This window comes from Prenolepis imparis, unplaced genomic scaffold (genome assembly GCF_030444845.1).
Source record: "Prenolepis imparis isolate NDT839.2.m4 unplaced genomic scaffold, iyPreImpa1.0 SCAF_12, whole genome shotgun sequence".
NCBI classification, from domain to species: domain Eukaryota; kingdom Metazoa; phylum Arthropoda; class Insecta; order Hymenoptera; family Formicidae; genus Prenolepis; species Prenolepis imparis.
The window spans coordinates 10115133-10141784 of record NW_028141170.1 but is presented as its reverse complement, the minus strand read 5'-3'; the positions used below and the strand labels follow the sequence as shown (position 1 = coordinate 10141784).

Sequence of the window (26652 nt, the reverse complement as noted above, 5' to 3'; positions counted from 1 at the left end):
ATATTTATTGACTATCGACACTACCTCTTTACAAATTATATTCTCCTATTAACGCAGATGATTTTCGAGTATATTTAGCGCCGCACTATCGACACTACCTCTTTGCAAATTATATTCTCCTATTAACGCAGATCGAAAAATCATCTACGTTAATAGGAGAATATAATTTGCAAAGAGGTAGTGTCGATAGTGCGGCAATAAATGTCTTTTAATATGTCCGAAAAATCGTCTGAGTTAATAGGAATACATATTATGCAAAGAAGTAGTTCGAAGTAACGTCGGTAATGAAGGTTGGTAAATTATCGACGTTATCGATAAATTAACAACCTTTATTACCGACGTTACTTCGATCTACTTCTTTGCATAATATGTATTCCTATTAACTCAGACGATTTTTCGGACATATTAAAAGACATTTATTGCCGCACTATCGACACTACCTCTTTGCAAATTATATTCTCCTATTAACGCAGATGATTTTTCGAGTATATTTAGCGCCGCACTATCGACACAACCTCTTTGCAAAATATGTTTGCCTATTAACTCAGACAATTTTTCGGACATATTTGCAAAGAGGTAGTGTCGATAGTGCGGCAATAAATGTCTTTTAATATGTCCGAAAAATCGTCTGAGTTAATAGGCGAACATAATTTGCAAAGAAGTAGTGTCGATAGTGCGGCGCTAAATATACTCGAAAAATCATCTGCGTTAATAGGAGAATATAATTTGCAAAGAGGTAGTGTCGATAGTGCGGCGCTAAATATATTCGAAAATCATCTGCGTTAATAGGAGAATATAATTTGTAAAGAGGTAGTGTCGATAGTGCGGCAATAAATATCTTACAATTAACTTACATTTACTACATTATTTTATGTCACCGTTTTACATTTAACTTTTTAATTTACTAGAACAACACAAGCGCGCGCCATTCTTCGATTTTATATAAAACAGAATGATATTTTTATATAAAGTTTGTTTAAATTTGATTAATATTTTTTGATAGAAATCAACTCATTAAAGCGTTAATTTGTTAATTAAATTTTAAAATAATAGTACGTAATAAAAATTATAAAATAAATATGTTTTAAATAAAATGTTATAGTACTTTAAACTCGATTAATTTTCGCAAAAAACGTTTAAACTTTGAATTAAAAAATTAAGGCCTGTGAAAGTCGTAGAACATTCGTTTTGGGCGCGTTTTGTAGGTCTTGAAAAGACCTTTAAAACGCGCCCAAAGTGAATGTTCTACGATTTTCACAGGCCTTAATTTTTGAATTCAAAGTTTAAACGTTTTTTGCGAAAATTAAGTCCTGCGAAAGTCGTATGAAATCGCAGATAGGCACGATTGTGAATCGTCATTCAACCTGAATTAGCGTTGAAAACGGTATCTAGTGCCAAATGACGTCACCGACACCACTCACACCATAATGGCGGTCGATTATATATATGTGGCAACATAATCAAATAATGTAGAGCTAAACGCGACTCTTCGCATCGACCGATCCTATTTCGCTCGCGAGGAGGATCCGCGAGGAGCGGAAACACCAGATGCGAGACTCACTATGCTCATCGTAGAACAGATTCCTCTTGCTGTCACCAATCTCGATCCACGTAAACATCGCGTCCTCACGATCGCTGCGAAGAAACTCTGATTCCGGACGCTTATCGGGCCGACTGTGGTTTCGCGATACACGGCAGGATGTTCAAGAAATTCAAGGACAAACTAGCGGAAGAGATGAAGCAGTCGCCTGCCAGGTTACAGGCGAGCGTGCAACAACTGGCGCAGGTTTGATTTGACGTTTCTCGACACGGTTTAAATGACTGTCATTCATTCGATTGATTCTTTTGTTCCTCATTGTTATCTTCGTTATTGGTTTTTTAGGCTGTGGTTTCGCCGGCGCTGTCCAACAGCTCCATTCAGGAAGTGTCAGCGTCAAGTGATAATTTCAGTTTGACAGAAGATGGAGACGGTAAGCATGCACCTATTGTTTGACAAGAGTTGTGTCAGAATTTGGAGATTTCATAGAATACTTAAATAATCTCTAATACAAAATATTTCAGAGAGGTGAAACACCTTTGAAAGAGTCTGAACCTTCCTCAAATTGACATGATAATATAAGAAAATAGAATCTTCATAGTATTTCACGAGATCATTTAGACCCAAGTTAAGGCAAAAGTTACAAAAGTGTCAAAAACCCATAAAATAATGAACCGATGACACATTAAATAAAAAAAATATATCTTAGAGAGATACATAAGTGTTCTGTTCATATTTTTACTTACAGAAACACCAAAGAACACTCCAGCGAAGCACAGTTTCCAGAATGTTGACCTAATGTCGCCATCTCCGAATCTTGCGGAGATCTCGAGAAGATCCTCGGTGAGCAGCGTCACCAGTGACGCGTCTTCGTTGTTTCCAATGTATGAAAGTCCTTCGAATCTATATCATTTACAGGTTTGTCTTGTTATTTCAATATATTTATCCATCTCAATTCTTCGCTGAAACTAAAAATTTTTATCTTACAGTCGGATATGGATCAATCGGCTAGCGAAGTAGATGATAATATTAGTCCTCATCTTGATAGAGTAACAAAGGATCAGTTATACTCCGCTTATCGAAAGGTACAAGCGAAATATCATAAATATCGCGGTAGATACACCGATCTAGCTACCCATTATCGCGAGTTGGACAGAGTAAAAAGCAGACTGGAGTCTGTATTAGTTGAAACACAGGACAAAGTTCTAAGGCGAATAACCGATCTGAAGGAACAATGTCAATTGGAGCAACAAGCGAAGGCGCATTTGGAGGAAGCGCTGAGAAACGATATAGAAGAGAAGGATCACATTATAAGTACGTTAAATACAAAAGTGAAATTATTACAAGCAAGCGGACCAACCTTAGACAACTCAGTATCGGAAGAGCAAAAGGAAAATTCGAAAGATAATTTGATTGACCTGACCAACGAGCCGTCTAACGAGAACGAGAGTAACGCTCTGTCAGCGGAAAATGCACAGTTGAAGGATAAATTGAAAAAATTGGAAAATCTTGTCTTGAAATATAAGGAATCCTTGAAGCGCAATAAGGAGAAGTTCACCGAGGTGATGAAGGAGAAGAACACTTTGGAGACCGATCATGCGGCGCTGAAAAATTCCACTGCCGAGAGGATAAGCGCGATGGAGGGTGAATTGAATACAGCGCAGATCGAGATTGAGAAATTGACTGAACAGATGGCTACTTTGCACAAGCGCGAGGAGGAATCGGCGATTTCGTTAGCCGAGAATAAACTTTCGGTGCACCGGGAACTCGAGGAGAAGGAGGAACAGATCAAACAGCTACGGATCGATCTGAAACATACGATCGAGGATAGGGACAGTTTAAGTGAAAAATTGAACGCCGCGGTAACAAGATACAAAGCTGAAGTGAGTAAATTGGGCAAATCCTCGCACGATAAGGATACAACGGTGCACGACGCGAAGGAGAAAAGCGAAGTAGTCGATCATGGCGAAGAGACGAGACCGGGAAAGGATGAAAATACATTGGAGGAGCTAACGCATCGTCTGAAGGAAAAGGAAACGGAATTCCAAGAGTTGCAACGCAAGTTGGACGACTCGGAGAAACAAAACGCAGAGTATAGACACGACAAGGAGGCGCTGCACGCTCAGCTGACGATTTATAAAGAGATATATTCGGAGCTGAAGGAGGAGTACAGTGCGCAAAAGATCATCACGGGAGACGCCGAGGCGACGATCGAGAAACTTCAGGCCACGGTGCAAAGCGTCGACAAGGAATTGGAGAACATGAGGAACGCGTTGATCGATCGGGACCAGGTGTGCGAGAATTACAACAAGAAGATACAGCAATACACTGCCATGCTCGAAAAGACTAAGCATAAACTAGCTGAACAAGAGACGCAGATCAAGTCTCTCAAGGACAAGTTGGAGGACAAGACGGAACTCTCCGAGATGCAGAGGGAATTGGAGAACAAGAAGACGGAATTGAGCGAGGTGCAGAGTGAGCTAGAATTTTGCAAATCCACGATCGACGATCTTAAGAATAAAGTCCAGGCGGACAATTCGGCTTTGAGTTTATTGAAGAAGGAGAGGAGCGATTTGATCAATCGTCTTGTTTATTATAACGATTGCATGCAGCGTTTGAAGCAGGATTGCATGAACGTTAAGAGTACAGTGAGTGAAGAATTCTCAAATCGGAGGACGGAAATATCGAATCTGAACGCGATTCTTGCCGGATCTTTCGTGAAGCTCGAAGAAGAAAACGCGACGCTCAAGTCCGAAGTGAAGAACTTGCACTCAAAAATCAAGAATATAGAACAATTCGCGTCTAAAGAAACAGAACTGCAATCGGAATTGACGCAAATTACGAATCTCAAGTCCACGTTAGAAGCTGAACTGAGACAGGCTAATGAACGGTTGAAGGAGATGACGCTGAAGAACAATCGGTACGACAAGCTGAATACGGCGAACAATAAATTGATAGCCGAAATTGACAATCTTACCTTTAGGATACACGATTTAGAGAAGGCCTCGGACAAGCTGACGCAATCGCAACAAGAAGTCAGGGTCTTGGAGGAACGACTGAGAGCCTTGGAGAACCTCGAGTCCGTAAATCACGCTTTGTCGATCGAGATTGATGATTTGAGGGAGAAACACACAGAGGCCAGTCGTGTCTTCAAGGAAGTGGACGAGTTAAACGCAAAGTTGCGCGAAGCTACCGAAGTCATCAGCTCGTTGAAGTCGGAAAACAGCGATAAGGATATTCTTCGAGGTGAATTGCACGCTTCTAAATCGGAAATTGCTCGCTTGAAGGACGACCTGGCCGAGAAGGAGGATCGGATGAAGAAGCTCGACGAGAGGTTGGCGAACGAGGAATCGTCCGCGAGGGATTATCTGAGCTTGAAGGAGGAATATCAAGCGGCGGCTGAGATTCACGCGAGAGAAACCGCCGAATTGATGGAGAATAATAAGGAATTGCAAGAGACGATAAACGTGAAGCTCGTGCAACTGAAGAAGATGAAGATGATCAAGGAACGGCAGAGTAAAACGATCGAAGAGACGAACGCCGAGCTTGAAGAACTGAAGACGAGGCACGCGGAATTATCTAATGTATTGGGAACTTCCGAGAGACAAGTAGAATTGCTGAAGTCGGAAAATGCTCAGCTGGCGAAGATCACCCTGGAGAACAAAGATTTGAAGGATAAGCATAACGATCTTTTGAGTCGCAATCAAAAGCTCCGCGAAAACGAGGAGGCTCTGAAGCAGAAGATCGGAGATTACGAGAGGGACGTTGAAGAATTAGGGAAAACGATAGAGAATCACGTGGAAGCGTATAAATCTCATCTGGATAGTCGAAACGTAGAGACGGAACTTCTAAAGAATAAATTAATGGTGGTTAATTCGCAATTGGAGTGTAAAGAGGCGGAATTGAACTTGTTGAATGAAAGATTGGCGACGAGCGAGAGAGAATTGCGAGAAGTCGCGGAAAAACTTGAAGAACGGAACAGCGAGTTGCAAGATAAGATCTCCAAATTAGATGCAGCAGTAACGAGTGACAATATTTTGAAAGAAGAGAAGGAACAGCTTCTCGCCGAGTTGAAATCGCTGAGGGACGAAGTTGCAAGAGTCAAAGACGTAGAGAACAAGAACACGGAGCTGAAATCGGAGTATAATGAATTGATGGCCGAGCAAGCGATCTTGAAGAATAGAATTGTCGAATTGGAGGACACAAACTCGCGTAACGTGGAGTTGCAGATTAATTTGAATAATCTACAATCAAAGGTATCCAGCTTAGAGGCTCTACGCGAAGAGAAAAACAGGTTGCAATCGGAACTGGACGCTTTGCAATCCGGGAAGGATTCATCAACCGAATTGGGCGCCTTGAAGGATTTGTTGACGGAGAAAGATGAGGAGATCAGACTGTTGGAGGACAAAAATTCCAACATGCTGCAGGAGATTGGAAACCTGAGGCAGTTTTCGCTGGAGGTCGACGAGAGGAGGAAGGAAGTCGATACGCTGAGAAGTTTGATCTCACCCTTGGAGGAGAAAGTCGTTACTCTACAGTCGGAAATCAATTCCCTCGTTCGGACGAACGATGCGTTGCGAGAGGAATTGGAAGTCGCTCGTAATGACGCAAAGTGTCAGCTGGATAACGAGAAATTGCGCGAAGAGAATAAGAGATTGGAGGCACAACTTGACGAAGCGTTGATCACATTCCAGGCCAAAGAGACGCAGATGACGCTGACGAGTAACGAACTGAAGGCACAAACTAATCAGTTGAAAGAGGAGCTGAATACCCACGAGGAGGAGCAAGGAATGAGGCTGAAGCAGCTGGTCAAGGAGTTCCAGGCTCAGTTACACGACAAAGAAGAGGAGCTCCAAGCCGCGTTGGAGAAACGTTTTGGTAAGACGTATATTTTTTTTAAAGATGTGTATATGCAGGCTATCTACTCAAATTTTATAAAAAAATTCCCTGAACATTTCCTGATACGAATAAAAATATAAAACAAAAAGATAAAAATATAGAGCACAAGATAATTTATTATAAATGTCTCACATACAAGGAATACTAATTTATTTAATTATTTATTGAATAGAGTACTAATTTATTTAAATATTATCTATTAAAAAATTGAACAATTCTCTATGAAATTTATAATTTATATAAGATCTTGATACTAAAAATAGATTGTCAAAAAAAATCACATAAAATTTTAATAAAAAAACCTAAATATTATCAAGATATGTTAGACTTCTTAAGTGCTAAATAAGAATACAATTAACAAAAGAATAATTTAAAAAAAAATTCCCTGAATCCTAATCAAATTCCATGTAAAATGAAACGACTTTGAAGTATGAATGACCAGCGTTTGACCTTTGTAGATCGCCAACAGAATTACGAGTCGAATCTTCTGCAACAGTATAAGGAACAGCTGAAAGATTGTCAGATAGAATTGACGGAAAAGTCCGAGCAACTCGAGAGCCTCGTCCTGGAGCAGAAAGACGCGGTGACGGAGAAGGGAAAGGATATCGATCGCCTGGTGGAAACGATCGCGCAGATTAAGGAGGAGCACAATAACGAGATAAAGGACTTGGAGAAAAAGTGGAAGGCCATAGTGCAGCAGAAGATAGACAATCTGCAAAGTAAACACGAGGACGAATTGAACGAACTGACGAAGGAGTGGCAGAACGAGAGGAAGGTCAGTTCACAGGGATTAAAGATTATAATTTGATTTAGCGCACACTTGGACGATTCGAATGTACAGATTTTTCAAGCGAGAGATTATTTACACGTTTTGTATTCCTTTAAATTTAATTTAGTCATTTTAATTTTTTAATTTGCGTTTTGTTTTCGCATTATTTTTAGCTTGATGTACAAACCGCAGCAACTTCCGAGGTAAAGCTTATTATTTCTTTTCGTTTCTTTTTCTTTAACACTTATTAGAGCTACTATGGCTATTTCTCCTACATGTATAGTAGCTACGAAATAATGTATCGAGAGTGCTCAGAGTAAATTAAATTATAATTAAATAGAATAACACTAAACATAATTATATACAGAGTGCAAAAAGTCCTGCAACAGTCAAATATCTCTAAAACAAAGACTTTTTGAAAAAAATGTTTTAAATAAAAGTTATAGGGCTTTAAGTGGCGCATTAAATAGTAATGTTAGTGTGACTATAAATAACATTGTTAAGGCCATGTAAAATTTACTTTGAAATTTTTTAATGGAAATCTCAAAAAGCCTTTGTTTTCGAAATATTTAATCTGTTGTAGGGCTTTTGAGACACCCTGTATATTAATGTATAATATTAATTAAAATAATATTAATTAAAAATAATATTAATATATAATTATAATAATAATTATATAATAATTATAATAAATTATAATAATTATTAATTATAATTGAATAGAGTAATTAAATAAAATTCCATACAGGAATTGGAGAGCACGTCGCGGGTAGCGATGGCCGCGATACAGACTAGCACCGGTTCCATTCACACCCTGCAACAGACCTTGACGTCTCAGAGACGGGAGATCGCGGAGCTCAGGAAACTGGTGAAACTCCGACACGACACTTTGGAGGATTCCACGGAGATAGAGTACCTCAGAAATATTCTATTCGAATACATGATGGGAAGAGAGACCGTGGTACTCGCCAGAGTGATCGCCGCTGTTGTCAAGTTCGACCAAGAACAAACTACAAAGATACTTAAGAAGGAAGAGGACAAACTGACTCTGGTACGCAAAGCAATCTTGCATATGGCCATAGCGTGGCATTTATATGTGACTGATACTATTACGTATCTCTTTTTTCTTTTCAGTTTGGTTCGCTTGGTCTTTCATAGTATGAAATGTACAACTTTTCTGTATAAAGGTGCACAAAGGTTCCATAGGCAATGATTGACGCGGTTTCTATATATTTCTGTAGAATTGTAACGCGTCATTATAATATAACGTGGGCATCTTCAGTTTGATATATATATATATACATAAGGAAGAAAGCGAAAGAATTGTACAAAAGATGTTAAAATATGTAATAGTCTTATAGATTTTTATAAATATTAATTTAACAGAATATATACGCGCGCGATAAGGCTTATACGATATTATACAAATATAGATGATTTATAAAAGATGTCCTTATCTGTGATTTTCATTGCGTATAGTATGCTCTATAGACACATTGTTACTTCTACTTTATACATTAAGGACATAAGGTGTCGTAAGTATAATTAAATTAATTTAAAAAATAATTGTATATATACATAGTGTATAATTGATAATATATATTCGTATAACAAATACAATGTGCTCTAAATAGTAACAGCTTATCACTAATAATCTACGTTGACATTGATGACAATATATGTACAAATACATAATCATATATGTTTGTATTAGAATATCTAACATCAGCGACTCATTATTTCGTTTCATCTTCTTTACAAAGCGAATGAATCACAATTGATTAAACAAAAAAATATTTTTTCTCAAGTACTGCAAAAAGATGGATCGTTGAAAGTGTAAATGAAATGCAAAAGTTTATTTCACACCTTACTATTATTCAAATTATCCAAACGCAAATCGAAGAAGGCTTTTCTGTGAGAAATCGGCACGTATTTCTGCCTTAAAAAGGTGTGTTCATTTCCATAAGCTGTATATATGCGTTTTCCATCGTCTCCCAAGAGAGACCTTAGAGCTCTGTTTCTCATCAACAGTTTCTCATAAAATCCTTGTCCTCCTTTAACATACTCGGCTCCTAAACTACACAGGGCCTCGTCGTTTTCGCTATCTAGATGATAACTTCGATAATCCTTGATACCGAACCACGATAGCGCACCGAAAACGGTGAAACTCGAATAAAGTGTGCGGCACATTATTACATTCCGGCGTAAACTGTACATGTATATTATACTGTTATAAAGTGTCCACAAGCCTGCTATAATCAGAGCCAGGAGAACCGAGTTGAAAAGCGGCTCCTCCGTCCGAATTCGCAGAATCTCGCTGGCTATCGCGAATTTTTGCGCATTTTCGGAAAGAGACGTCGAGCTCAGAAAGTTTTGCGCGTCCTGTCGCGTCCAGTCTATCGGCTCCTCCATGATCTGCAGGTTCTCGCGAAGCTGCTCCGCCGTGAGGGTGAAATTGGCAGGAATTCCCAGGATAGCTCCGTACTTGGTGCAGAGCGAGCCAGCGTGAAATAAATCGAAACCAAACGTACTGAAGGGCTTTACGAGGTTTCTAACGTCGTCGGGTAGTTTTAAATCGTCCATCACTTCCTGGATTCTCTGCTGCATCTTAGAACCCAACGACACTTCCTTGCCCATTCTGTACGTTTGAGAAAAGTTTAAACATTAGTTAAATTACAGACTCGGAGTGAATATTCTTGATATCTCCCGCTACTTACTGATAGTATCTGGCTCTTATATATCTATATTTATTTAGAAGAATAGTATGCGGTGTGAGAACTGTGCAACATCCAACGACAGTTGCAGTTACACCAAAAACCAAGTTTCTATGTCTAAATGAAAATAGCTTCATCTTGCTACGGGGCTCTGAAAATAAAATTGTACAGTTTAGCTCTCAATTTAATGCTTGTTAGTATATTATATTTTTTTATTATAATATATTTTATAGTAATATATATAACATAATATAATATATAATATATATTTATATATGCTATCTTTTTCTATTTCTTGCAAGTGTCAGAAGCCGAAAATCTTGTAAAATTATTTAAACATTTTTATTATTTAAGTATCCTCTGTTTGTTTATTGTATCTCTCATCTGAATCAGCTGTGCTTCAAGATTTCACTCACAATCAGTCGCAAAAAACACAAAAAGCTCGTGTAATTACTTATTGCTTACGTTGACAAATACTTGATGTACAAATTAATAACAATATATATATTCTAAAAATATATATGTTTTCCTCTCGTAGATATGTATATACTATATACAATACTCGAGGAATTATCTCACACATGCCGCGACAAGACCTAACCTTAGCCTAACCTAACCTTACTTTTAGCGCGAATCTTCTATCGAAGAGATCCTATATTTTGAGATAATATGTCAAATCTTTAGTGTTTGACAGCAAGAAAATTATTTCAATACGGGGAATTCATCTTCTGGTCGGCGAGATTAGATCATTATTGGTCATTAAACCATATAAGAAGAAGAAGAAGAAGATTAGCCTTTAGCTGTCAGTATTTCAGTATGTAAACATGACGGAGGTGAATCGAGGAGATATAAATGTCCGACTAGAACGCGCCTTTCCGGTGCTTAACGGGAAGCTGCTGCATGTAATTAATATTATGCATTGTTATTTTCGCTTCTCTTTTCACTGAATTATATTTTGACACGTGTCAAATTCCACGCAAACATGTTTCTTTGGTCTAGGCACAATTTTTTTTACCAAACACTTAATGACAGACTTAACTGCAGTTTATGAGAAGCAAAAGCAAATAATTTGACGACTATTTGTATCTTATTTGGAAAACTAATTATTTTCTTCTCTCTCGCAGACTGAAGAAGAATGCACGGAGGAAGAGTTTGCGAATCTTGCGGAAGATGTGAGGGTCTTGAAGCTGTCGCAATTCGTCGAGGACACTGTTATTCAGCATATGGGACAATACGTTCGTTGGCATGTGGCACCAGCGTTCTGGGAAAAATATGAGAATACAGAGGACAGCCAACGGGGCTTCGAATTGTTCAGATCTGCCGTGGATGATCTGTATATTAAGTTTACAGAGTTGCTGCCTATTCTGAAAAAGTTGGAATATTTAAGACAGTACAAGGATGTAGCTACGGATCCATCAAGCACCGAAAGTGATATAGAGACACGATTCAAGCTCATCGTCAGAGCTACGTTGTTCAGCGAATTGCCCCTGTGTCACGAATGTATTGTAGAGCAGTTTTATAAAATCGCCTTCAATGTATTCTGCAATTCGGACAACTCGTCGCAAGGTAAATGTCCATCTTAATGTGTTCATATTTGTGATTTGTCCAAAATTTATGAGATATATATAGAGATGTATGTTTTAAAATATAGATATATCAATTAATGACGTCCAGTGCATTGGATGTGCTCAGGGAGTTGACAACTGTCAGTGTCAAATGATTGTTTTCATGTTTCACGAGACAAACAGAAAGCTAATTGAGCTGAAATTATTGGAGAGACTCGCAGGAAATGTACTCACATCGTTAATTCATATTCGTATTGAGAATCATGTGATTCAAACATGCGACAAAACATTTGACGTGTCGCAATTGATTTCATTGGAAAATGTATGTGAATTTTTATCTCTCTATTAATCTTATTATATAATATTTACAATAATAATAACTATATGTGTTGATGTGGTATTTCATTTTTTTCCAGTGGCTCGAAACTGTTGTCATGAATTGGCTGATAAGAATCTATTCCGGTGGTTTTTCGAATTCAGTTACACTTAGTGATGAAATACGTAGTGCCATAAATAAATTTAAACAGAAATTATCGCATTTTCTATATGAAACATACACCAAGATAAGGATTGATCATCTATTCAACATAATTATAGGTACAAATGTCAAATATATATATATATTTTTTTTTATTTACAAAAACATGTGTTTGCACGCTATATTTTTCTCCAGAATATCCTGAATCGCAACCAGCGGTGGACGATCTCCGAATTTGTCTAGATAGAACCGATCAACAGAAGATCCTGATCAAGAATCTCCAGGAAGCGATTAAAACGAGACTCCTACATCCCGGCGTGAACACTCCGGATATAGTGACGGCTTACATCGCCGCGATTAAAGCACTCAAGCATCTCGACCAAACGGGAGTCCTTCTGGAAGCCGTGACGGAACCTATCAAGTGAGATCTCTGCATCCTATCGCATGTAGATTCTTACCTATACCGATTTGTCGAATACGTTCATTTCTTCAGGAGTTACTTGAGGAGCAGAGAGGACACCGTACGTTCTGTCGTTAACAGCCTGCTCGACGATTCGCCTAGTGAGTTGGCCGACGAATTGGTAAAGGGCGAGTGTCTGCAGCTAGATGACGGTTCAGCGGACGAAGAGAATGAGGATTGGGTAAAGTGGATGCCGGATCCGGTCGACGCTGATCCCGGTAAATCACGAAAGGACCCCGCACAAAATACATAGGATTTTGGCTCTCAGTGGAATTGGCTGAATTTTTGATATGTTGTAGTTTAAGACATTCTGATCAAAAGATGTAAACTACAACATATCTGAAATTCAGCCAATTCCACTGAGAACCAAAATCCTATGTATTTTGTGCGGGGTCCTTTCATTGGCCGCGTTTTAAAAGCAGCCTGCGTTGAACAGGTTGGCTTCAATTTTAAACAAGTAGCTTCAGTTTTAAATATAGGATTCGTTCTTTCAGCTAAATCAACGCAGCGCAAGGTGTCCGACATAATCTCTACCCTGGTGAATGTCTACGGCAGTCAGGATTTATTTGTCAACGAGTACCGCACGTTGCTGGCGGACAGATTGCTGTCGCAGCTCAACTATCATACCGAACGGGAGATACGTCACTTGGAATTGTTGAAGAGACGCTTCGGAGAGAATCAGTTGCATTACTGCGAAGTCATGCTGAAGGACGTTTACGATTCGAAGAGGATAGACGGTAACATCCACTCCGACACCAGTTACAATTTGCAGAGGGAAGTCTTTCCCACTTCCGCGCTCATCCTGTCAGCGCAATTCTGGCCGCCGTTCAAGGAAGACTGGCAATTGAAGCTACCGAACGTCGTGCAGAATCAATTGAATAGCTATGTGAAGGCGTTCGAGGCCCTGAAGGGAAACAGAACGCTCTGCTGGAAGCCTCATTTAGGAAATGTGAGCCTGGAAATCGAATTGAAAGATAGAAAGTTGGACATAAACGTTACGCCGATACACGCGACAATCATCTTGCACTTTCAGGATAAAAGTAAGTGCATATTGGCCGATATATTATTACAGGGTGTAATATTATTGTAGGGTTCCGGAAAAAACTTTGAAAACCTGGTATTCTCGTGGAATTTGATTAGGATTCAGGGAATTTTTTAAAAATTATTTTGTTAATTTTATTCTTATTTAGCAACTTAAGAAACATATATCTTGGCAATATTTAAGTTTTTATTAAAAATTTTGTGATTTTTTTTATTGACAATCTATTTTTAGTATCAAGATCTTATATAAATTATAAATTTCATAGAAAATTGTTCAATTTTTTAATAGATAATATTTAAATAAATTAGTATTCTATTTATTCAATAAATAATTAAATAAATAATAATTTAATAAAAATAATTATTTTAATAAATAATTTAAATAAATTAGTATTCCTTGAGACATTTTTATAATAAATTATTTTGTGCTCTATATTTTTATTTTTATCAGGGAATTCAGAGAATTTTTTTAGAAAATTTGAGTAGACACTTTGTATTATTATCAGGCGTAATCACACAGTGAAATTGTCACTAATTAAAGTTGAATTGTAGATGAATGGGCTCTGCAAGATCTGGCGGAAGTGATGCACGCTCCGGCGACTGTTTTACGACGTAAAATGACATTCTGGGTGTCGCAAGGCCTTCTGAAAGAGACATCCAACGATGTGTACGTCCTGCAAGAAGAGAGCACGTCCAAGAATCGTTTATCGACGGATATCGTCGAGGAGGAAGAGACCGAAAGCGTCATGGCCTCGGCCAGCGATCAGAGAGAGGAGGAATTGCAAGTTTTTTGGTCGTACATCGTCGGGATGTTGACGAATCTAGATTCGTTGCCGATAGAAAGGATTCATCAGATGCTGAAGATGTTTGCGTCTCAAGGACCGGGCGCCGTGGAATGCGGTTTACCGGAATTGAGGCAATTTCTGGATAGAAAAGTCAGGGAACATCAATTATTGCTCTCCGGTAGTTTCTATCGATTACCGAAGTCTTAAGCTTCTATTATCTTACAATTACTCTTGTAATTATTCTTGATGTATAGTTTGTAACGATAGAAAAATATAATTTATGGTATTAAGAGCGAGGTTTAAGAGTAATATCTAATTTCTCATCATATAAAAGGATATTTTTTACAGAAATAAAGCTTGTATATAAATTATATATTCCAATATATTTTGCATAAAATGTCACTTTACTAAGTATATAATTAACACACATGTACACAAATATAAAATAGAAATCTTATTCAGAAATCTTGTTCAGTTTCTCTAGTCCTTCGAAAGTCAGAAGAAGGTTGTCGAGTATTGAAAAAATATTTTTATTGCCGTTCATCATAGTATTTATACATATTTGTGTATAAATTATTTTTTATTTGCACTTTTATTGCAAATCATAAATTTTCTTTTCGTAAGTAGCATACAGTATATATTTTATGATTCACACATAATCAGATCTTTCCGAGATTTCAGAAAACAGATTAGCATCTTATTGTCACTTATACATTAATATTGCCACATATATCCTGCACATATCTCAACATTAAAATAAAATATGAAACTAAAAAATTATCATATAATAAATTTCGGCAAAAAAAACTATATATAACTATAGAATAAATGTAAATTCGCATGCCATATAAGATCTAACAAGATTGCTTGCACATATATATTCCTTATATAACTTATCTGTATACATATTTATAAATATGATAACAGGGTATAAATAAATTACGCCGGGGATTTACTTTTGCGGTGATAATAGAAATAATCGGTAGAAAAAATTTTTTTAAATAATAAAAAGATGTATATATACATATAGTATATACAATTTACACAATTGTGAAATTATTGCAGCTCAAGTATATAAACTTTCGTTGCAACAAATGCAAATATTAAAATAAATGTATTCTTCAAAATTACATAACAGAGATAATTGCAACAATATTTATTATATATACATATATATAATTATATATATATTGTGTATAAATTGTAATATACGCAAAAGTAAATCACGGCCGCATTTATTCGTATATCGTCCGGATGTTCAACTGAGTCTCAGTGCATATGTATAATACATTATGTATACATGTGTAATAATTTGTGTTCTCACGCGCGTACATATATTAAACAGCATATACATAAAGAGTATACATATCTGTTTTTTTCTTTTATATAATCGATTACGCTCGCGAGTGCGCAAGTAATTCGCGCTTTCCAATAAAGGACAATGATATTCAAAATATTTCATTAAATCAATTATTTACGTACAATAATAAAATATATATTTATGTATATATATCGGATATATATATATATTTACGTTTGTGTGAACTTAAGTAGATTTCAGATCACTCTTAATGTGTAACTGTATGTGTGTGTATGCTTTTTCAGCATTTATATATATATACACGAAGGACCAAACTATATTGGTATCTAAGAGGGTATCTCTTCGGATAAAAATTCAAAAATATCTGTCGAGAAAGAACGAGTATAACATTTGACACATGGATGACTATACATAGGATTTATATAAACGCGTGCAAACTCTGTTGAGAAATCGTTCTTAATCGTTACATGTACAATATGGCAGACCTAAAAGTGGTGCAACTATATATATATAATACGATAAAGTCGATATTAAGTAAATCACTCTCTCACGCTCAAACACTCTTGCACGTGTGAACAGAGATTACATATACATATTTGCTTATTATTCATATGATTATATCTTGTAAATAATTTTGCAGCGCTAAAACAACAAATCGATACCTCGTCCGTTTTTGTTCCGTCGTTTTATGATATCAATATTTACATATATATATGTATATATAAATATATATATATATATATTATATGCAAATATATCGTATTGAATGATTTTGCGATTCGAAAATCGAAAATTCTTGCAACATTTTAAAACATTTGCAATTTTATTCAATAAAAAAACATTCAGAAAACGTCTCGGAACGGACGTCTTGTTCTTTTCTTCAGCAACGTATTGCACAATTGACAATGTTCTAAAATATTCTCTGCGATTAACACTTCTCTTTAATACTTTTGGCTGAAACAATATTATATATATACATGTAGCTCTCGTATATCTGCATCCGACGACGGACTTTTTTAAAGCCTTTTCTTCGGGACATTCGCGATTCTAGATTACAAGGTTTCCTCAACAGTTCTTCTCATGTAGCTTGCAACGAAAAAGATTGCTAGAAAAAAGTCACCTTTCAAACTTTGCCTGTGGCTTGTTTCTATCCTTCTCTTTCCCTTGATATATATATATATATATATATGTATATACGAGAAGGTAAATTTTGATTGCACAGTTCTAATGCTATTACGTAGGTACTACCGATATTTTAACAAGACTAAAAAAAAAGAAGAAAAAAAACAGTAACGCACTATATGTTAACATTAAACGTAAGGCACATTTATATGCGAGAGAGTTGTATAGAATTTCGAGCTTCTTTAATGTGATGTGTCGCACACACGAGAAAAGAGGAAGACGGAAATATCATAATATCTGGTTGCAATTTTCTCCTCGATATCCGCTCTAGAACGAATTCACGCGTTTTCTTTCTTTTCACACGATCTTAGCGATAGTTGTAAAAAAAAGAAAAAAAAAACATGTATTATCTCGTGTTTAAGTTGTATTAATATTGTCACATGTTCTCGCGCTGTCAGACCTCCGAAGATAATGGAGATCTGTCAGCGTAAAATCGTAAGTACTGGAGAAAGCGCGAACAAAACTCTTTCATCATCGTCGCGAGAAGAGAGAGAAAATAAAATACTTCGGATATATCGCACGCAATAACAGTAATAATTTCCCCTCTCGTCGAGGGAGGAAAAATTAAAAAATATCCGACAAACTATTGTCTTTGTAATAAAAACTACTCGTTAATTACTATCGAATCCCGCGTTTACTCGCCCAAAAGAATAAAAGGATGGAATATATATATTATAAAAATATAGTATCTTGTACATATTTATATATATATATTCCGTCATCGAGTCGAATCTCACGTTTAATATCTCAAATAATCTATATATATATTATCGAGCGCTAATGTTTTGCAAAATGATTTAATATATGAATTAATTATATGTATATATATATATGAATTAATTTTATATATATGAATTAAGTTTATATATATGAATTAAGTTTATATATATGAATTAAATATATATCGTGCATTATATATTTGTCGTAGGCGACGAAGAAGTGGCTCGGAATCCAAATATCGACGATTCGTTGCCGAGAGAGAAACTACGTCTTTCTGAACATTAAGAGGATACAGGATGATGGATAAGCTTGACGAAGAGGGCTGGTGACGCGGACGGACGGCGAAGGTGGTCGGCTGGTTGGTGAACCGATCGAATCGCGGGATGCTGTTCCAGAGTCCAGGTGTTAGCACGGGGCGAGTGGATATCCATTGTTAGCACTCCAAGCCTACAGGCCACGGGCAACCACGGGTTAACAAGAAAGAAAAGAAAAAACAGTTTGTTAGTAATCTGATTATGACTCTGACCGACGTTAACATTAAGTGTCTAGCTCGCTAGCTGAGAGAATCATAGTTAGTGGTGAAAAGCAACGCTTCACATGTATTTATGCTTCAATTTCTATATTTATATGCATGATACCCAGACAGCACCATCTCCAAAATCGGTGCATAAGACATCTTTTGGATATAATGTCATAAGACTTCTTAAAGATGTCTTATGCTCCAATTTTGGTCTGCTGATACCTCTGTTAGAATTTTTCCATCGAACTGTCTCTCATAAAACTAGTCATTAATATCGTCGTGTATGGAATTGGAGGCTCGACGAGAGAGAAGCATTGCTTTGCACCGGCTACTTGTAATATTATTATTAGTGTGAAGCATTCTCGACTTGTGTATCCGCGTCATGACAAGATAATAGTCTAACGACACGCGAAAATAAGTCGTCAGTTCGTATCAAGTGAATATCAAGCACTCTAGCACTTTGTTATTTTCATGAATATACATGTCCATCTATCGATTCGACAATTAGATCCATTTGTTTCAAATACAATGACACAGTTCGTGTATCCCTCCCCGCGCATAGGACAGCTGTAGCTACAGAGAGTCGTAAATCGATAGACACATTATTAAAGTGATTCGCGTCAGGGTAGATGCACTAATGAACGAGGACACTCTATCGGTCTCTTGAACAATTCTTAAACGTCAGAGCGATTTAACGATCATTTACTCCTATTGTCATCGATGTTAAATTATTTTATGCTCTCTCAATAGACTTGATCTCGAAAATATCTCGAATAAATTCTGATTGATAAAGAGTAGGATGTTTTCTCGTGTTGAGCGAATAAAAAAAATTAACCGATCATTTATCTGGTGCATCTACCCTGTCTTTGCTAAGATGTAGCTGCCTGTACGCGTCGGATGTCAGAGAAAAAAAAAGAAATGTTTCAAGTGGAAAAAAAAATAGAATCGATCGATCGCTGTCTGTTGTTAATTACACACGTACGTTATGTCCGAATATTATTATTACAGTGATGATTTCAGAGACAGGCAGCCTTTGGTGTGCACCTGCCACCACATTAGCACCGATTAAAATAATGTGTGTGAGAGAAAGATATTACATATATATATACGAAATTTCCGATTACATATACATATAAGTTATGATATTATTGTACCGATCATTGATCGATCTTTAGTGATTAATGTCCCATCAGCAAGCAGGTGTCAGAGGCTCATGAGTGTTTTGCATGTGCCATACAGGACAGATATCTGTAGTACAATTCCAGGCATTTTTTGTTTTAAAGAAGCATATTATTATTATTATTAATATACGCTATTGTAAATAGATCTCTCTATTCATATGTAAATATATATCTATTATATATATTAATATGAGTTGTGTGTATGTGGATTTTTTTAATAACAAATAAAAATTGGACGAGAAACTCATAAATCGCGAAAATTGCACAAGAAAGTATAAGAAAAAATAAGTAATTTTTAATCTAAATTTTTTAAAATTTTATTTAAATTTGTACCGATTAATTGAACTTGACTTGTAAAATATCCTTTATGTACATACGAATTTATGTATATGTGTGTGTAACTATGATGAATTAAATCTCGCGTAAATAATTTCTTTTTTTTTTTTTTTTTGCTAAAATAATAGAAATTGAAGTATAAAGAGAGTATAATTACTCTAAATTCGCGATTGCTTTCGTTGTTATGTTAAAAAAATTATTATAGTTATAAGATCAAAAATTATTTTGAAAAAAACTATGCTTCTATTCTGAAATATTCTATAAATCTATAAAAAGAAATAAAGGCGTGACTCAAACAAAACAAAAAAAAAATACTATTTGCATAAGCATGCTTAACTCGTACACGCTATATATGCAGAATATGTGAATGTGTATACTGTATGTGTGTATATTACTTGAAAACAATTCACATAAAAAATACATAGTAAAGAAACATTTTTAAAAAAAACTGTAATTAATTTAAGCAATTAAAAAATTATTTTTTTCATGAAAAAAAAAAATGATTTTTGTATATCCGCGCATGTATTAGCGTGAATTTGAACGTGTACGTGTATGTGTGTAGAGTATTATTGTTAGTCTTTTATAAATAAAAGATAGTGCAAGTTGTGCGGTCTATAATGAATGAAATTGCATCTCTGTGATAAGGAATGTCAATTATGTTGTACAAAAAAAATACTTGTTAGTGAGATAAAAAATATGTAAAGGGTGGGATGCCATCTCTGGCAGCATTTTCATTTCTTCGCGACTCGCTACTTCATCTGTTTCTTTTTTTTTGTACGGTTTGAACACGTTAAAAAAAACGCAGATCAATTAAAAACAATTACTTTCGATCGTTCATCGAAATCGAATAAAAAGGATGTCTCCAGTTTAATTTATCGAGAAATTAAATCGCGCGAAGTGATCTGCTGTAAAAAACAATAATAGTAATAATTTACATTTAGATAAATAAAATAGAGATTGACGTGTTTTGCATAAACCTTCGCTTCGTACCGCGTTACCGCCCCTTTAAATAATTATTTGCATCTTGGACAAACATATGTGCATTAATGTTGGACGACGATTTTCAGTCTATTTATGCGAGAATTTTTGTACCAAAAAGAATTAAATAACTATCAGGGTCCAACGGAAGAGCAATTTTTCACGGAATTTCGATAAACGTAGCATCGTTTTTTTTTTTTAATTTTTTTAACCAATTAACTATGAATTATAGTCCGCGTTTAAATACATTTAAAATTTTGATGACTATTTTATATTTTGTGTAAATTTACGCAATATTTTATAAGCTTCCTCTCGGCGAATCTTCCGTGACTCTAATTATAGATTTGGCCAAAGTGTTGTTGTTCGCGCGCTCTATTTTCATCCGAATAATAATGGCGTCGCGAAAATGACCGTGAAAAACTTAACCGGAGGATGACATATGTTTTGGACACTCGCGACCCTCCCAGCTAAGAAAGAAGAAGTCTTTTTCTCTCTCTTTTCGTCCCACGCATCTCGATCCACCCATAAAATGTCTGCGTAAAATCTCTCTTTCCTCAGCTCTCTTCCTTTCTTTACCTCGACATTATGACTAATGAAAGTTTCCATTCTCTGTTGCAGGTTCTGAGGAAAGTACGACCTAATATTTCTCGGAGGTAGGGGGACATATGTATATACTGCGACATTAATCAACTCTTCCGTATACTCTTATACTCGGAAATACGATATCCGCGTATGTATGTATATATACGTGTGTAAAAGAGAAAAAAAAAGTAAAGTAATTTGATATAATAATGAAAGAAACAAAACCGATGTTGATCGGTGCGGCGTCAGGTACACAGGACGAGGGCGCGCAGGCACAACACCGCTGCTGCTTCATCTTCCTCTTCAACTTCGGAGTGAAGAAAGCTCTCCCGAGAACTGACATCCGAGAGAGAGGAGACACACGTACGTGTGTGTGTCCATAAAAGAAACACGTAGCCCCCAGATAGCAAACTGACGTCATTAAACGTCAAAATGACGTCATTTTGACGCTTATGACGTCAGTTTGCTACTTGGGCCGGAGCGCGTTTGTGTTTGCGCGGATCTCGTATAATATAAATGATATCAAGCGATATAATAAATAATCGCTGGTCGGAAAATGATCGGGACGCTTTTCATTCACTAGGTATCATTCAACATTGCTGATGTATCAGCAATCTTGAATTATTAAATATATATAATATTTAATAATTATTTTGACAATAATTATTTAAGAATTATGATATATATACAATAATATAATTAATAACATGCTGTCACAATATAATTATTGTATTATACCTGTAACTCTACAGATTTATTCCTTCAAGGATAACAATAATCATCACTTTCGGATCTTAATGTAGGAATAAAAGCGTCCCGATCACCGGAGACGTCGAGACTGCAAGAAAGATGAAGATGGTGGAAAAAAAAATGTATAAGAGGACAAAAGAGAGAACTTAATGAACTGTCTGTGCAGATAGAACACTAACCTTTCCGCGTTGGCGCGAGAACAGTGCTTTTTTCTCTCTCTCTCTCACTTTCTCTCTCTTTCTCGCTCTCTTTCTCTCTCTTTGTATACTAGCGCTGTCTCTGTGTGTTCACGAGAGAGCGCCGGCCCTTTGATAAGGGTGCTCGCGGATCTGACCCAGGTGTCTACGCTGCTTGGCGGCGGCCGCCGCTGCGCCTATCGCCAACATACATAGAGAGATGAGTATACACATGTGACCGAGAGAGCCACGTCGAGAGTCACTCTTTCCGCCTATAAAATCTAGAATCTTGCCGCTTATTATCAATGCAAACGACACACCCCGGCGAGGAACCCGTTTCATAAAGAAGAAGAGACATTTTCTACATATATATATATATATTTAGATGACTCTCTGCTTGACGCGTGAATTATTTATACCGTAGTATTTCTCTCCTTTCTAGTATGCAACGGGTTCTCCGGTGCTGTTACGAATTTGACAGTTATTACCAGACAGAGAAGGTTCTCTCTCTTTGTCCAATTCGTAACAGCACCGCCGGATTATTGTTGATTGTCGCCTACGGATCACGACCGATACGCGAGCCACGAATTTACGATCTCATCCTCGTCTTCCTCCAGAACAAGAGCTACTAAATGCTTGACTCACACACAAATGTTGGCTTTGAACGTGGAATATGTAGAGACACTGTAATTCAATACTGAGATATCCTTGAATAAGCCAGATTTTTCAGAGATACTGCAAGAATTTTTTTTTAATAAGAATGTAGTTTCGAATATTTAATCAGAGGTTGTATATTACTTTAGCTCTATTAGTATTTACTTACTGTGAAAATCTTTGTTGACAATCTCTTGAAGATACCTGGAGTTACTTAAAGATATCTCAATATTGATAGGACAGCGATTTCCATAGTTTCAACATGTTTGTAGCTTACGTTCGGTCGTAATCTTTAGACTTGGTGGTAAAAATTTGCTCGTTCTATACCATAACACTCTGTAAGAATACTGTATTATCAGTGAGAGAAGTTGTGCGTCCCTGAAAAATTCTGTGTTAGAAATATTTTCACATATTTTCGCGAGAAGCGAGATACGGCTTTTTTTTTTGTCGGAGACACGCACTTACTTACTTACTTATTTTATACACTTTTCATTAGAAAGCCTACCATATATGTATACATCTCTACAAATATATATCTCATTTTTACTATCGACGTTTTATAGGTACGTGAGAGATTTTTACACATGTATGTGTTGCGTATATATAAAATTAAATACTCGAGAAAATCTATTTGACACCGGGTTCCTTCTCGCTTTCAAGAAGATCCCATTTTTGATTCTTGTCGAGAAAATCAGGTAAATCTTTGTCATGTAAGCTAAAATGTATCCAACCATTCTACTCGTTCCTAACAACAATGAGTATTAAGATTACGTCCTATCTGTGTTTGCTTCTGCCCTTAATACCTCATATATAAATATATGTCTATATAATGGCTAAAACTTTATAAAAATAAAATTAAATAAACGTATAAAATAATATGATATAATATGTATATATGTATATATATAATTTGCAAAGCGCATCGAATTTTAATATTTACTTAAGACTATGCCATCAAAAGAGTATTACGTGTCTATAAAATAATAATAATAATAATAATCCGTTATAAATATATGCGCTAACTAATCGTCATTCGATTTTTCTCCTTTGTTGCGGGGGCGATAAGAAAACAAAATAAAAAATTAAAAAAAAAAAAAAAAGAGAAAGTTGAAACTTTTCAACGCATAGTCTTATATCTGTGTATCGTCTCTGAACTTGCTACAAGTAAACGCTAGAACCATCAGTCCTCAAAATATTGTTTTGGTCCCTGGGTATATTCTCCCTCCACCTATATCTGCCTGCTCGCCTAAAAAAATCCTACGTATACGTATATTTATTTATATAGACTACCTATCACCAGCCATTGTAAGAACGTTGTATATGGCGTGTCGCGCGATAGATTCAATTTCTGTCTGCATCGATGAGGATAAGTCCTCGCTAATTCGATTTGCCATCAATTGTGATCAATAATCGACGGATCGTCTCGATTGATTTTAAATTCGCAATTACGTCTTCTCTGAATGAAACAGAAAAAAAGAGCTACTATCTCGAATATTCCTCTTCTCTTGACGTTTCTTTTTTCCCGTTTTTTTTAAGATATAAACTACCGTCGCGCTAAGCGATTCGCGTAATTACATCGCCTAGAATCGTCACTGCAAAGAGTTACGTAATTAAAGAGGTACGGGACGAGTAATGTTGTGTTTAAGAGAGAAACAATGCGGAGTGAGTTTCTTTTTTCGTAGGAGGAGAGGTGGACGGATCGAGTTATTAGTTGTTTAGTCGCGTGTTAGATCAACCCGAGGGATATCTCTCGATTTGGGATTCTAGTGGTACTTTGTAGTTAGATCGTCGCTAAGCGTAATTTAAGTCAAGCTGTGTCATGAGATGTATTCGCATAATTTAAAAAATAAAACAAAAAAAATAAAAAAAAGCGCGGAGAGAAAGAAAAAAAACACCGGACTAAAGTTCGATTAATGTACCATCACCGCCGTATTTAAAACGATCGATTTATTTGTTTTAGTAAGGAGAGAAAAACGTGTCTCTAAGCTGCGACTTATAGAATCTAAACGACAAACATCCCTTCGTCGAGATTATATACTAAATTCGAACTCTAAAGAGAGAAAGCTTTAAAAAAAAAAAGACCTATATTACACAAATACAACGTTAATATCTAAATATACTTCAATAAATATATATATATATATATTCTCTGAAATACTTACACACGAACGTACGTGTGTATATATACGCACATTTATAAAATAGCTACAACAAAATAAATGGCCTTTGATTACTGCTTTGAGTAATTGAACGCGTTACGGATCTCCCTCGTCTAGAGAATCGTAAGAAAATCCATTGTAAGATCTTACATGTATATAAAAAGTGTATCCTTTATCCATCGAGCTTTCCTTTTTTACGCGATCATTCATCACCGGGTAACTGGATGCCTTTGTGTCGGAAAAAAGACAGACACGGTCTCGAGAGAACTTCCGATGTGTATATATATGTAATAATAGTCTTCACATTATTATATATAAAATAAAGACTATTACATTCTCAGATAGACTCTCGTTCGATTAAGGCGCGTCAGAGACTACGTATCAAGCGTAACTCGTACCACTCTATGCGGGGGATGCGTATTTTGGATACTGATGTGGACTGGAAAGGATTTCCCTTGCGTATCCTAACTAAGTATCCCTATCGCGAATTTTGCGCGCGATAGCTACAACGCGAGAGACTCTCCGCAAGAGACTGTCATGAGCTAACGGTTCTATACGACGACGCTGTAATTCCCGAGTACGACGCGACCGAGTCTGCACACACGACCTCCTTGGCACTACGACTATCTGTAAGAGAACAAAAATATTTTATCTGGTTGCCGATATAGACACAATATAAAAAAAAGAAAAACTCGGAGATATCAATTTTAAAATCCATCCACTAATCTGAAGTAACATTTCTATTAAAAGATTAATAAAAAAATGATAAAAAACAATAAATTCCACTATCACGTCCAAACAGCAAAAGTATAATCTTCTCTACTAGAAGATAAAGAAGAATAAATAAAGAAAAACTTTTCTGAAAACTTTTTATGTATATATATAAAACCTTCAAATGGAAATATTTTTATTCAACCAGATAGAATATTTTAGTTCTCCTATACCGTGCATTATCCTAAAAGCAATACGAGGAGAAAAGATACATTTCAGACGGCTAAACACGTGGCTGCTGATAAACGGCACGATTCTATGTAAAAAAAAGACAAAAAAAAAACTTTTGGACTAGTATAGCTACATCATCCACCTGCACGAGTATATATACGCGCATCTGCTCTCCTTCTCTTTTCCTATACTGTCCCCTGATAAAAATCTTGCCAAATACGACCGTCTCGCGTTCCTGCCGCTCTGATATCGCTATGTGATAACCCTGAATCTTCGTGACACAATTATTACGAAGGCGGTGCATACATTACACGCTAAGGCTTTTACGTAATTATTAATATCTGAACTGGACGCGACTAGTAAATGACTGATTTCGGTTGTGCTTTATACTCTAAGCTATCCTCACTCGCTAACTTCTACGACGATAAGATGATGATGATGATAATGATGAAAACGATGAAGATGAAGATGACGATGATGATGACGATCGATGACGGAGATAATAACATGATGATGAGGTTGTTGATGATGATGATGATGATAACGATATGTGTGTTTGTGACGTGGATAATAATAATTAATAGCTACAAGAGCAATCAGCTCGTAATTAACAATTATCGTCTTAAAATTTACGCGATTGTATATGTATTATTATACATATTATTGGTGACGCTCCCGGCAAACCGACGTGCATTATTAAATCTTTTTGCTGTCACGTTTCGCGAAGCTGAACGTCGATCGCTATCGGAGTGTCACGATAACGTTACATTATTCAATCCCGTTTTTTTCTCCGTGTATATAATAATTTAATTTCCGAATATACAATTTACGTGTGATGTATAAAAAAAATTGGCACTGGGTAAAACGATTAGACGAGCAATTTCTTACGACAATAATAATTAA

General features: G+C 36.2%; 4 protein-coding genes across 12 annotated transcripts in view; 2 read left to right on the top strand and 2 right to left on the bottom strand.

Moving 5' to 3' along the window:
- Positions 1-1409: 1409 nt before the first annotated feature.
- Positions 1410-8761, top strand: LOC145943691 (uncharacterized). Of its 2 annotated transcripts, XM_083051442.1 has the most exons (8): positions 1410-1786; positions 1883-1970; positions 2286-2455; positions 2527-6415; positions 6895-7211; positions 7379-7408; positions 7954-8256; positions 8340-8761. In XM_083051442.1, the coding sequence occupies exons 1-8, from the start codon at positions 1700-1702 to the stop codon at positions 8361-8363; spliced, it is 4908 nt and encodes a 1635-aa protein (XP_082907568.1). In that variant the 5' UTR covers positions 1410-1699; the 3' UTR covers positions 8364-8761. The 2 variants fall into 2 exon arrangements, with proteins under 2 accessions (XP_082907568.1, XP_082907569.1); XM_083051443.1 differs by lacking the exon at positions 7379-7408.
- Positions 8762-8836: 75 nt separating this feature from the next.
- On the bottom strand, positions 8837-10671 carry LOC145943694 (transmembrane protein 177). Of its 4 annotated transcripts, none has more exons than XM_083051451.1 (3): positions 10542-10671; positions 9923-10070; positions 8837-9843 (listed from the first exon to the last, which is right to left on the bottom strand). In XM_083051451.1, the coding sequence occupies exons 2-3, from the start codon at positions 10054-10056 to the stop codon at positions 9066-9068; spliced, it is 912 nt and encodes a 303-aa protein (XP_082907577.1). In that variant the 5' UTR covers positions 10057-10070; positions 10542-10671; the 3' UTR covers positions 8837-9065. The 4 variants fall into 4 exon arrangements, with proteins under 4 accessions (XP_082907577.1, XP_082907574.1, XP_082907575.1 ...); XM_083051448.1 differs by lacking the exon at positions 10542-10671 and adding an exon at positions 10385-10514; XM_083051449.1 differs by lacking the exon at positions 10542-10671 and adding an exon at positions 10374-10472.
- A 9-nt stretch (positions 10672-10680) lies between these two features.
- Morula (anaphase promoting complex subunit morula) lies at positions 10681-14637 on the top strand. Its single transcript, XM_083051447.1, has 8 exons — positions 10681-10821; positions 11044-11485; positions 11571-11806; positions 11901-12081; positions 12158-12383; positions 12456-12640; positions 12917-13462; positions 14016-14637. The coding sequence occupies exons 1-8, from the start codon at positions 10744-10746 to the stop codon at positions 14453-14455; spliced, it is 2334 nt and encodes a 777-aa protein (XP_082907573.1). The 5' UTR covers positions 10681-10743; the 3' UTR covers positions 14456-14637.
- Positions 14638-17366: 2729 nt separating this feature from the next.
- Positions 17367-26652, bottom strand: part of How (protein held out wings) — a 38746-nt gene continuing 29460 nt past the window's right edge. For 3 of the 5 annotated variants that reach the window (XM_083051452.1, XM_083051455.1, XM_083051454.1), the window contains exons 7-8: positions 21998-22191; positions 17367-17918 (exon numbers count right to left, since the gene is read on the bottom strand). In XM_083051452.1, the coding sequence (XP_082907578.1) occupies positions 22106-22191 (86 nt within the window). In that variant the 3' untranslated portion in view covers positions 17367-17918; positions 21998-22105. Of the gene's footprint in view, positions 17919-21997; positions 22985-26652 lie in introns of those variants that run through there. The other 2 variants (XM_083051457.1, XM_083051456.1) reach the window with 2 other exon arrangements.